This window comes from Anomaloglossus baeobatrachus, chromosome 5, assembly GCF_048569485.1.
Source record: "Anomaloglossus baeobatrachus isolate aAnoBae1 chromosome 5, aAnoBae1.hap1, whole genome shotgun sequence".
Classification (NCBI taxonomy): Eukaryota; Metazoa; Chordata; class Amphibia; order Anura; family Aromobatidae; genus Anomaloglossus; species Anomaloglossus baeobatrachus.
In genome coordinates, this window is record NC_134357.1 from 296,924,336 (window position 1) to 296,937,955 (window position 13,620).

At 46.9% G+C, this 13,620-nt stretch overlaps 1 protein-coding gene across 4 annotated transcripts in view; it reads right to left on the reverse strand.

Annotated features, from left to right (window-relative positions):
• The window catches only part of SAP30BP (SAP30 binding protein), an 81,421-nt gene that overhangs the window by 40,138 nt on the left and 27,663 nt on the right, over positions 1 to 13,620 (reverse strand). The window contains exon 4 of one of the 4 annotated variants that reach the window (XM_075349622.1): positions 8,176 to 8,223. The exons of the other annotated variants lie outside the window; for them this stretch is intronic. Coding sequence (XP_075205737.1) covers positions 8,176 to 8,223 — 48 coding nt within the window. The remainder of the gene's footprint in view (positions 1 to 8,175; positions 8,224 to 13,620) is intronic. 4 annotated transcript variants of the gene reach the window in all.

A 13,620-nucleotide genomic window follows, 5' to 3' on the forward strand; every position in this document is an offset into this window, starting at 1 on the left:
GATTTATCTAAAAAATCCAGATAAATCCGCAGGTTTTCCGTGGCAAAATCCGCGGGTACATAGTCCCATGGGCACATAGCCTAATGGTTTATACACATGTTCAGGGATTTTAAGAAAAAAATGGGGTAAAAAATCACAACATGCAGATAATCCCTATACTGTCATGAAGCCGATAAAACACTTAAAAAGTTATTCCCATATCCAAGATCCTATCCCAATATGTAGTAGGTGTAATAATAAATAATAATTATAATAATATTAGCAAATAACTTCAATTAGAAATATATTATAGTTCTCCTGATTGTCTCTTACCTCATGTGCAGGGCATTGCAGCTTAGGTAGCTATAAAAAAAGATTAGCAAAAAGATTTGCGGTATCCAGCTCGGACCTCTGGTAGAACTGGCATTATTGACCCAGTATGACGTCGCAGGGCCTAGGAAACGACAAAGGCACCAAGGAAATGCCGGCCGCAAAAGTGAAATCAGGCCGCAACAAAAGAACCAGAGCAGAGGTCGGATTTGGGTACTAAAAAATAAAAATCTTTCACTCATACCTACCGTAATGGAAATATTTTCCCATCACCAAGGTTTATCTGGTTCCCAACTTACCTATAACTCCTTTTTAAGCATGCACTCCTCTAAAACCGACTTCAAATGGGTGAACTAATCAATTCAAGAACATTTTTGCACAACAGCTACTTTTTCCCTCCAATACTTTAATACACAACAAATAAACATTATTTGTAATAATAATAATAATAATAATAATAATAATAATAAATAATAAATAATAAAAAATTGAATCTCTTAAACCCATCTGATTACACTAAGGATATGCCATATCCCTATGATACATCCACGGGGATTTCGGCTGATCATGAGAATTAAGGGGCCGACAATTAGAGGCTGTGATTTTTGCTGACAGACCTTGGTGAGTATGTATTCTATTGCAGTTCTTACATCCAGGTTTTTTTGTTTGCAAACCGAATGTGCACAAAGCAACCCCTCCAACAAACAAATTGGAAACCCCTCCCCCCCCCAAAAAAAAACAAACACCAATTTTTGTCTATCTTTGATCTTAGACAATCAAATCCTCCAAAATAAGTCTATGGCTCCATGGAAAACTTGGACAGCACTCAGATGCCTTCTAATGCAGTCCGATTTTCATGTTGGTTTGATAGGAGACGCTTGAGAAACACTTTTGTACAGAAAACCGAAATTTTGATAATCAAAACTGGTACAAACCACTGATGAAAACCTGATCCAAAGCACTAATGAGAATTGGTCCATTTTTGCTTAAAAGAAAAATCACTGCTGTATAAACGAGGCTTTCACGATTGTTCATTATATAACAACTATGTTATTATTTATTTTGCTCATTCCTTATTCATGCTACTTTGTTTTTTTCACGGCTAAAAAGCTTGAGCTCAGTCTTTTTAAGAAAGAATCTGCTGTATGGCCATGTAACAACATATACTGTATATGCTACATGTACTAGAACCATGAATAATAGTATTATAGCGCCACTTAGTGGTACACATGGGAAATTTTAGGTGCAGAACTCCCATGTGCAGTCTCAAATTTGGAAGTTCTCTCCTATCCTTGGAAAAAAGAACATATCAATTGCTGGGGATCCAACCTCTAGTGCCCCACCGATCCCAAGAAATATGGCTTAAGAGCCTTGTATGAATGGAGCAGAGGTAGATCATGTTCACTGCCCCTTCATGCATTCTTAACTGGACTGCCTGAGATAGTTGGCTTTGGCACTCCCATAAGCATGAATGGTGTGGCAGTGTGCGTGATCGACCTCTGCTTCGTTCACACAGGGCTCTTCAGATATGGGATACTTACAGGGTTGAAAACGTATTTAAAAAAAAAAAAGCAATGTTTTTTTGATTGGCAGTATCACAATATTAAAAAAAAAAATAAAAAATAAAATCAGAGCAGGGGAGCGGTCACAAGTCATATTGTGATTGGCGGATCCTGTGTTACCAGCTGTGTATAGAAGGGTCATCTGCCATTTTAAGGCTGCGTCCACACTGCGTGTGATTCCTAAGTTAGTAGTTTCAGTTGACATTGTTGAAAATCAGCGTTGTACACTGACTAGCACTGCAGACATGTAATCCCCACAATGCCAATGTATGCTGCGGATATCACCAGGGTTTTCATGGCTTGTAATGCAAAAAAAAAAAAAATAAAAAGACAAATCTGTCAAAACCACACCTTTTCAGTAACAAATTCCAGCAAGATCTGCCAAATTCCACATAGTAAAGATGCCAGGGGAAAGTAAAGCATAATAAGGTTAGAGACACATCTTTGATATGAAAGGTAACGATATTTATGGATGGTACTGGTTATCAGGGGTTAAAAAAAAGTTAATGAATTTCCAGCAGAAATCTTTCCTATGATAATGCAGGTCACAACCTGTTCCTAGTTTCAGACATTTCTCATGTTGGTGTGTAGTAATGCATGCTGGTTGTGAATTGATGCAAAGCAGTCACTAGAATGCAGCAGTAAAGCATTTTTCCTTTGCTACTTCTTCTCAAGCCAATGTGGAAATCATGTCTGTCTTAGGCTACTTTCACACATCAGTTTTTTTCCATCAGGTACAATCCGGAAAAAAACTGGTTAAATGGATCCGGTACCGCATCCGTTTTATCCCCATAGATTTGCATTGTTACCGGATTGTACCTGATTGCTTTGCGTTGCATCTGTTTTTTTCCGGATGCGGCAAAATTAATTAAAGCGGCGGCCGGAGGCAACGTGTCTTGCAACGTTTTTTTCTCCGGCAAAAAAAACGTATCGCGCCGGATCCGGCGCGTTTTACAATGAAAGCCTATGGACGCCGGATCCGGCGCGTTTTACAATGAAAGCCTATGGACGCCGGATCCGGCGCAATGCGGTAAAAAATGGATGCGGCTGCCGGATCAGTTTTTGTTAACTGCGCATGCACCAAATTAATTAAAAAAACTGATCCATCAAAAAAAAAAAAAACGGATGCAAAACGGATCCAACGGATCCGGTTTTTTTACGCATACGGCATAACGGATCTGTTAAAAACCGGATCCGGTTTTACTTTTTTTGCCGGATCCTTTGGATCAGGAAAAAAAAAGGATTGTGCCTGAATGCAGAAAACTGATGTGTGAAAGTAGCCTTATACATACATGTTGCTGGGGAGTGTGCAGGATCCTCCCCAGATTCAGCCAAAAAAAAATGCCCTGTTAAACTACACTGTATGTAAACTCAGCCCCTACAAACTCTGCCTATCCTCTTCCTCCAATAGCAGCTAGAATCACTGTGCTGTCAGTTCTAAGGCTTTGTGCGCACTAGAAATGTGAAGTTTCTCAAGAAAATTTCTTGAGAAACTTTTGGGAGTGGAAGATTTCCGGACCTCTGGAAAAAATCCGCGGTAAATCCGCACGCGGATTTGCCGCGATTTTCCCGCAGGTTGTTCCCTGCGGATTTTGCAGGCTGTACTGCCGAAATCCGCAGGTACCTGCGGAAGAGAATTGACATGCTCATTTTCTCAAGAAATTTTCTCAAGAAATTCTTCAAGGAAATTTCTTGAGAAAAATCCGCAGCGTCCCCACAGCTATTTTTTTTTCTCATAGGATTTGCTGGGAAATGTATGCACAAAGATTGCAGACATTTCTCAAGAAATGTCCGCGGCAAATCCGCGGGTAAATCCGCGGGTAAAACGCACTAGTGCGCACAGAGCCTAAAGTGGAAAATCAAATTGAATTTGAGGTGTCAGCCTTCAGAAAGAACCTATATACCCTGTATAGCTGGCATAGTGGAGTAGTGCTACAGGAAGAACTTATGTTTTACTCTACCTGTAAACGTTCGCTTCCAGTCATTGGGATGGTGAAGTAGGTTGTTACAATCTCCGCTCACTGCAGAGTATATGGCTCTGTAATCACTCCGTGGCACAATGACTGACAGCTAGCTCTGCACAATGGGGTAGGCAGTCAAAGTGTCGGGGAGTGATTACAACAAGCTCTCTGTGTAGTGACTGTAACTGCTCCCTGCACCATCACTATGATGGGGAGCGACTGCAGGGAAAACAAACATGGCCTTGCAGCCATGACTTCAGTAAGCCAGGAACATGGAATTGAAATGCTATTTCTCTGCAGATTAACCCTATATCTGAAGGTAAATTGCATTTCGCTAGGTGACAAGTATCCAGTAAATGCATATTTTCCCATTGACAGCCATGTGAGGGCTTGTTTTTTTACGGGCCAAGTTGCACTTTTGAATGACACTGTTCATATTATGTGATGTACTAGAAAGTGGGATAAAAATTCCATGTACAGCGAAGGCGCGAAAAAAGTGCAATTGTTTTCTTTACAGCGTTTATATTATGGGAAAAGTGACATGTGAAAAAAGTGAACTTCTTAGGCTATGTTCACACTAGAAAAATGATTTTTCTTAAGAAATTTCTTAAGAGTGAAGGATTAGTGCACCTGCGTTTTTGCCGCGTTTTCTGTGCGTTTTTGGTGCGTTTTTACCGCTGGTTGCTCCCTGCGTTATTGTGCCAATTATCTATGGCAAATAACGCAGTTAGCTGCAGAAAAGAAGTGACATGCTCATTCTTTTTCTTAAGAAAATCTACTGAAAGAATTTTCTTAAGAAAAAAACGCAGTGTGCGTACAGCTAATTTTTTTTGCCATAGGTTTTGCTGGGGAATGTCTGCAGAAAGGTTACAAGAATTTCTCAAGAAATTTCTGCAGCAAAAACGGACCAAAAACGCAGGTAAAAAACTGTGTGTGAATAGTTAAAATTTTCTTTGTACCTTTTTATTGTAGTTATTAGTCAAACTAAGAAGTTAACCTGCAATCATTTGATCGCTTGCATCATGTATATAAATACCTCAAATATTGCTTTATGTAGCAAAATTACCAACTCCTATGAATGTCAGCCAAGGGCTTGTATTCACAGGCACAGGGGTAGGGGTCTTCAATGCAGCATCCCATTGGCATCCAACAGGGCCTCTGATGGGTGGTTAGAAAAGCACACATCCAGGAAAGTGTGCTGTAAATGCTGCAGTCACAGGTCAAAAATGGCATAGGCTGCTTTCACACATCCGGTTTTTCCTGTGCGGCACAATCCAGCGCTTTGTAGAAAAAACACAACAGTTTTTTTTTTGCCGCCGATTGCGGTTTTCTTGCATAGACTTACATTAGTGCCGTATTGTGCCGCATGGGCTTGCGTTCCGTCCGTTTTTTGATGCATGCGGCAGATTTAGCCGATGCGACGGCCGGAACGTTGCCTGGCACGTTTTTTTGTCCGGCAAAAAAACGCATCGCGACGCATCCGGCCGATGCGGCACGATTTGCAATGCATGCCTATGGACGCCGCATGCGATTTTTCCACTGCGCATGCTCAGAAGCCTGCCGCAAGCGGCAAAAAACGGACGGGCTGCATGTAAAAAACGTATGCAAAGGATGCGGTTTTGTCGCTGCATCCGTTGCATAGGTTTTAGAGCCGGATTGGCCGCCTCTGCTAAAACCGGAGGTGTGAAAGCAGCCTTAGCTCTACATGCAGTTGTTACAGGCAGTTTATGGCTGAATAAGGCTATGTCCGCACCTTGCATATTAGAGCATCTTGAGTGCATCTTTTTTCCTGTGGTCACAGAAACGCAGCTTGTGGACCAAAAAAAACAAAAAAACCGCACGAAAGAACACATGCGTTTTGCCACATTTAGGTTAATGCATTTTATAAAGGAGAAACAAAATATGATAATATAGGATAATTGATAGATAGCTAGAATGGATAGAAAACACAGACATATAGAATAAATATAGAATAGATAATAAGAAAAAACAGATAGAATAGCTCGATAGAGGGTAGCTAGCTTGGCCAGCTGTTTTTTTTTTACCAAAAAATAATTATGGGATCCCCCATTTTTCATATCCAGCACAGGTACACCAGCAGCTGCAAACCTCAGCTGTCTGCTGTACCTTGGCTTGTTATGAAAAATAGAGGCGATCCCACACTTTTTTTTTTAATGATTTGATTTAAAGGAAAATAAAAACGTAGGGTCTCACCATTTTTCAAAAACCAGTCAAGGTACAGCAGCAAACTGAGGGCTGAAATTATTAGGGTGGGAAGGGTCATCATTATTTGGCCCTTTCCAGCCTAACAATAGCAGCCCACAGCCACCCCAGAAGTAGCACATCCATAAGATGTGCCAATTTTGGTGCTGGGCCTGGCTCTTCCCGTTGCCTGGTGCGGTGGCAATCGAGGTAATAAGAAGTTAATGGCAGCCCACAGCTGCTACTAACCCATAGCTTAATGATGGTATGCGTCTAAGAATCCTTTATTTGGAATAAAATACAAAAAGCACCCTCTTTCACCACATTATTAAACCCCAAACACTCCTGCAGGTCTGAAGGAATCCCCACAAGGTCCCACGGCGATTAAGCTCTGCTACATCCCTGTCTTGTCACAGCGAGCGTCATAGAGCATGACTGCCTGCTGTCAGCGGGCGATGACTTAACTCAGTTTAGCTGCAGCCTCAGTTCTCCACCTGTGATAGCAAATCACCCGAATGACTGAGATGAGCTGCGCGATCAGTGGTGCAGTCACTCAGGTGATTTCCAGTCACAGCTGGAGTCCACAAATCAGGCCACGACTAAAGTGAGCCCCAGGTGGAGGACACGAAAGACGTAGGGTCCCCCCATTTTTCTAAAACTAGCCAAGGTATAACAGACAACTGGGGGCTGATATTATTAGGGTGGGAATGGCCATGGCTATTTGGCCCTTTCCAGCCTAACAATAGCAGCCGCCCCAGAAGTGGCGCATCCATTAGATGCACCAATTCTGGCGCTGGACCCGGCTCTTCCTGTTGCCCTGGTGCGGTGGCAATTGGGGTAATAAGGAGTGACTAATAGCCCACATCTGCTACTAAGCGCTAGATTAGTAATGGGAGGAGTCTATGAGACCCCCCCATTATAAATCTGTAAGTGAATGTATATAAACAAAAACAACCAAAAAATACTTTATTTGAAATAAAAGGCAAAAAAGCCACCCTTTTTAATCACTTTATTAACCCCCCATACACCCCTCCAGGTCTGACGTAATCCACACGAGGTCCCACGACACTTCCAGCACTGCTACATCTGAATTCACATAGCAGCCATAGAATATGACCGCCCACTGTGAGGTTCAGGCAGCGGCTGAAGTGAGCCGCGTGATAAGCGGTGACGTCACTCAGGTGATTTGCAGTCACAGGTGGAGGACTCCAGCTGTGGTTGAGGCTAACATGAGCGACGTCACTGCTGATCGCGGCTCAGTCTCTGCCTGAACCTCACACCGGGCAGTTCTGTTCTATGGCGCTTGCTGTGAGCTTCAAATGTAACAGTGCTAGAAGCATTGTGGGACCTCGTATGGATTATGTTGAACCTGCAGGGTTGTTTTTGGTGTTAAAGTGGTGAAAGAGGGTGCTTTTTTTTGTCTTATTTCAAATAAATGGATTTTTTGGGTGTTTATGTTTATTTACTTTGACTTACAGATTAGTAATGGGGGTCGTCTCAGACGTCTTCCATTACAAATCAAGGGCTTAGTGGCAGCTATGGGCTGCCATTAACTCCTTATTAAACAGATTGCCACCGCACCAGGGCATTCAGGAAGAGCCGGATAAAGTGCTAATGGATGCGGCAATTCCGGGTGGCTGCAGGCTGACATTTTTAGGCTGGGGGCGCCCAATAACCATGGGTCTCCCCAGCTTGAGAAAACCAGGCCCCCCAACTGTCTGGCTTTATCTTGTCTGGGTATCAAAATTAGGGAGACTGCACGCCGGTTTTTTAAATTTAAATAATGCGGTTTCTCTTATTTTGATACCCAGCCAAGAAAAGCGAATGACTAGGGGGAGTGCAGCCTGTGGCCGTGGCTTTATCTGTGCTGGGTATCATAAAATGGTGGACACTACTCCAATTTTTTAAAATTTATTTCACTGTACGCTATAGACCCGCCCACCTGTCATTGGAAGTGTCAGACACGCTATCACTCAACGTGGGGGCGTGTCTGACTGCAACCAATCACAGACGCCGGTGGGCGGGGGAAGCAGTGCATATTCAATGACGGTAATGAGCGGCCCGGGAAGTGAATAAGCAGCCATGGAAGCAGTGTGACAGCTGCCCTGGTGACTCAGTAAGTATGAAGTGCTTCCTCCTACCCCTTTGCGCCGGATTCTGGTTCCCAACAGGGGGTAGATATGCCAGTCCTGTGAAGTGCAGAGATAAAACAAAAAGAATTGAAATGCTGCATCTTTGCTGCATATTAAAAAACGCAGCCAAAAAAAGACGCACTGTTCGGACAGCAAAGAAGGGAATTTTGTTTACTTACCGTAAATTCCTTTTCTTCTAGCTCCAATTGGGAGACCCAGACAATTGGGTGTATAGCTACTGCCTCCGGAGGCCACACAAAGTATTACACTTAAAAGTGTAAAGCCCCTCCCCTTCTGCCTATACACCCCCCGTGGGATCACGGGCTCCTCAGTTTTAGTGCAAAAGCAAGAAGGAGGAAAGCCAATAACTGGTTTAAGAACAAATTCAATCCGAAGAAACATCGGAGAACCGAAACCATTCAACATGAACAACATGTGTACCCGAAAAAACAAAAATCCCTAAGAAAACAGGGCGGGTGCTGGGTCTCCCAATTGGAGCTAGAAGAAAAGGAATTTACGGTAAGTAAACAAAATTCCCTTCTTCTTTGTCGCTCCTAATTGGGAGACCCAGACAATTGGGACGTCCAAAAGCAGTCCCTGGGTGGGTAAAATAACACCTCGTGATAGGACCGTAAAACAGCCCTTTCCTACAGGTGGGCAACCGCCGCCTGAAGGACTTGTCTACCTAGGCTGGCGTCCGCCGAAGCGTAGGTATGCACCTGATAATGCTTGGTAAAAGTGTGCAGTCTCGACCAGGTAGCCGCCTGGCACACCTGCTGAGCCGTAGCCTGGTGCCGTAATGCCCAGGACGCACCCACGGCTCTGGTAGAATGGGCCTTCAGCCCTGAGGGAACCGGAAGCCCAGCAGAACGGTAGGCTTCAAGAATTGGTTCCTTGATCCACCGAGCCAGGGTGGATTTGGAAGCTTGCGACCCTTTACGCTGACCAGCGACAAGGACAAAGAGTGCATCCGAGCGGCGCAGGGGCGCCGTGCGGGAAATGTAGATTCTGAGTGCTCTCACCAGATCCAACAAATGCAAATCCTTTTCACATTGATGAACTGGATGAGGACACAAAGAAGGTAAGGAGATATCCTGATTGAGATGAAAGGGGGATACCACCTTAGGGAGAAACTCCGGAATCGGGCGCAGAACCACCTTGTCCTGGTGAATCACCAGGAAGGGAGATTTGCATGACAGCGCTGCTAGCTCGGACACTCTCCGAAGAGACGTGACCGCTACTAGAAAAGCCACTTTCTGTGAAAGGCGAGAAAGGGAAACATCCCTCATAGGCTCGAAAGGCGGCTTCTGGAGAGCAATTAGAACCCTGTTCAGATCCCAGGGCTCTAACGGCCGCTTGTAAGGAGGGACGATATGACAAACCCCTTGCAGGAACGTGCGTACCTGAGGAAGTCGTGCTAGGCGCTTCTGAAAAAATACAGATAGCGCTGAGACTTGTCCCTTGAGGGAGCTGAGCGACAAACCTTTTTCCAAACCGGATTGCAGGAAGGAAAGAAAAGTAGGCAATGCAAATGGCCAGGGAGAAACTCCCTGAGCAGAGCACCAAGATAAGAATATCTTCCACGTCCTGTGGTAGATCTTGGCGGAGGTTGGTTTTCTAGCCTGTCTCATGGTGGCAATGACCTCTTGAGATAATCCTGAATACGCTAGGATCCAGGACTCAATGGCCACACAGTCAGGTTCAGGGCCGCAGAATTCCGATGGAAAAACGGCCCTTGAGACAGCAAGTCTGGTCGGTCTGGTAGTGCCCACGGTTGGCCTACCGTGAGGTGCCACAGATCCGGGTACCACGACCTCCTCGGCCAGTCTGGAGCAACGAGGATGGCGCGGCGGCAGTCGGACCTGATCTTGCGCAGCACTCTGGGCAACAGTGCCAGAGGTGGGAACACATAAGGTAGCCGGAACTGCGACCAATCTTGAACTAAGGTGTCCGCCGCCAGAGCTCGGTGATCGTGAGACCGTGCCATGAAAACCGGGACCTTGTTGTTGTGCCGGGACGCCATTAGGTCGACGTCCGGCATCCCCCAGCGGCGACAGATCTCCTGAAACACGTCCGGGTGAAGAGACCATTCCCCTGCATCCATACCCTGGCGACTGAGGAAGTCTGCTTCCCAGTTGTCCACGCCTGGGATGTGAACTGCGGATATGGTGGATGCCGTGTCTTCCACCCACGTCAGAATCCGCCGGACTTCCTGGAAGGCTTGCCGACTGCGTGTTCCTCCTTGGTGGTTGATGTATGCCACCGCTGTGGAGTTGTCCGACTGAATTCGGATCTGCTTGCCTTCCAGCCACTGCTGGAAGGCTTGTAGGGCAAGATACACTGCTCTGATTTCCAGAACATTGATCTGAAGGGTGGACTCTTGCTGAGTCCACGTACCTTGAGCCCTGTGATGGAGAAAAACTGCTCCCCACCCTGATAGACTCGCGTCTGTCGTGACCACCGCCCAGGATGGGGGTAGGAAGGACTTTCCTTTTGACAATGAGGTGGGAAGAAGCCACCACCGAAGAGATTCCTTGGCCGCCTGAGAAAGGGAGACGTTCCTGTCGAGGGACGTCGACTTCCCGTCCCATTGGCGGAGAATGTCCCATTGTAGTGGACGCAGATGAAACTGCGCGAAAGGGACTGCCTCCATTGCTGCTACCATCTTCCCTAGGAAGTGCATGAGGCGTCTCAAGGGGTGTGACTGGCCTTGAAGGAGAGATTGCACCCCTGTCTGTAGTGAACGCTGTTTGTCCAGCGGAAGCTTCACTATCGCTGAGAGAGTATGAAACTCCATGCCAAGATATGTTAGCGATTGGGTCGGGGTCAGATTTGACTTGGAAAAGTTGATGATCCACCCGAAACTCTGGAGAGTCTCCAGCGCAACGTTCAGGTTGTGTTGGCATGCCTCTTGAGAGGGCGCCTTGACAAGCAGATCGTCTAAGTAAGGGATCACAGAGTGTCCCTGAGAGAGCAGGACTGCTACTACTGCTGCCATGACCTTGGTGAAGACCCGTGGGGCTGTCGCCAGACCGAAAGGCAGAGCTACGAACTGAAGGTGTTCGTCTCCTATAACGAAGCGTAGAAAACGCTGATGCTCTGGAGCAATCGGCACGTGGAGATAAGCATCCTTGATGTCTATTGATGCTAGGAAATCTCCTTGAGACATTGCGGCGATGACGGAGCGGAGGGATTCCATCCGGAACCGTCTGGTTTTCACGTGCTTGTTGAGAAGTTTTAGGTCCAGAACGGGACGGAAAGACCCGTCCTTTTTTGGTACCACAAACAAATTGGAGTAAAAACCGTGACCTTGCTGCTGAAGAGGAACAGGGATCACCACTCCTTCTGCCTTTAGAGTGCACACCGCCTGCAGAAGAGCATCGGCTCGGTCGGGAGGCGGAGACGTTCTGAAGAATCGAGTTGGAGGACGAGAACTGAACTCTATCCTGTACCCGTGGGACAGAATGTCTCTCACCCAACGGTCTTGGACCTGTGGCAGCCAAATGTCGCCAAAGCGGGAGAGCCTGCCACCGACCGAGGATGCGGAGAGAGGAGGCCGAAAGTCATGAGGAAGCCGCCTTGGTAGCGGGTCTTCCGGCTGTCTTTTTTGGGCGTGACTGAGCCCGCCAAGAATCTGAGCTCCTCTGATCCTTTTGAGTCCTTTTGGACGAGGAGAATTGGGACCTGCCCGAGCCCCGAAAGGACCGAAACCCCGACTGTCCCCTCCTCTGTTGGGGTTTGTTTTGTCTGGGCTGAGGTAAGGATGAATCCTTACCCTTGGACTGTTTAATGATTTCATCCAAACGCTCACCAAACAGTCGGTCACCAGAAAATGGCAAACTGGTTAAGCACTTTTTGGAAGCAGAATCTGCCTTCCATTCCCTTAACCACAAGGCTCTGCGTAAAACCACGGAGTTGGCGGACGCCACTGCCGTACGGCTCGTAGAGTCCAGAACCGCATTAATCGCGTAAGACGCAAATGCAGACATTTGAGAGGTTAAGGATGCCACCTGCGGAACAGATGTACGTGTGACCGTGTCAATCTGTGTAAGACCAGCTGAAATAGCTTGGAGTGCCCATACGGCTGCGAATGCTGGAGCAAACGACGCGCCGATAGCTTCATAGATGGATTTCAACCAGAGCTCCATCTGTCTGTCAGTGGCATCTTTAAGTGCAGCCCCATCCTCCACTGCAACTATGGATCTAGCCGCAAGCCTGGAGATTGGAGGATCCACCTTGGGACACTGGGTCCAACCTTTGACCACGTCAGGGGGAAAGGGATAACGTGTATCCTTAAGCCGTTTGGAGAAACGCTTATCTGGATAAGCGTGGTGTTTCTGGACTGCCTCTCTAAAGTCAGAGTGGTCCAGAAAAGTATTTAATTTACGCTTGGGATACCTGAAATGGAATTTCTCCTGCTGTGAAGCTGACTCCTCCACCGGAGGAGCTGGGGGAGAAATATCCAACATTCTATTGATGGACGCTATAAGATCATTCACTATGGCGTCACCATCAGGTGTATCCAAATTGAGAGCGGTCTCAGGATCAGAATCCTGATCAGCTACCTCCGCCTCATCACACAGAGAATCCTCCTGCTGGGACCCTGACCAGTGTGATGAAGTAGAGGGCCGCTCATAGCGAGCTCGCTTAGGCTGTCTGGGACTGTCGTCCGTGTCAGAGCCGTCACCCTGGGATGCATGGGACACCCCCGGAGCCCGGAGCTGTTCCAACTGAGGGGGACCAGGGAGCAATGATTCAACAGTGCCCATGGTCTGAGTTACTGGTCTAGACTGCAAAGTTTCTAGAATTTTAGTCATAGTCACAGACAATCTATCAGCAAAAACTGCAAACTCTGTCCCCGTCACCTGGACAGTATTCACAGGTGGTTCTCCCTGGGTCACCTCTAGCAGAGGCCCCGGCCGAGCAAGTGCCACAGGGGCCGAGCACTGCACACAATGGGGGTCAGTGGAACCTGCCGGTAGAGTAGCCTCACATGCGGTACAAGCAGCATAGAAAGCCTGTGCCTTGGCACCCTTGCTTTTTGCGGACGACATGCTGTTGTCTCCTCTGAGCAATCTAGGAGGGTATATAGCCAAGAATCACCAGCGACCGTACAGTGCAATGTATAGCATGCAAGCATAAAAATACAATTGTACACTTCGGCACTAGTGGGGTCAGCACCAGAGGTGCCGCTTACCGCCCGCTCAAAAGCGGGTGTGTGGTTGCCAGAATCCCGTGTCTGGGTCTCCCAGAACTTGTCTCCCCTCTCCAGCTCAGACTGGAATGGCTGCCGGCGTTCTGTGAAGAGGGGCGGACCGTGGGCGTGCCTCAGACAAGGTGCGGGAAACTGGCGTCCCACTGTGCCCAGTGTGAGAGCTGGAGTATGTAAAGTAGACTCCAGCCCTCGGCGCTGACGTTCTGTACAGCGTCCCGCCCTTCCCCTGACTGGCAGGC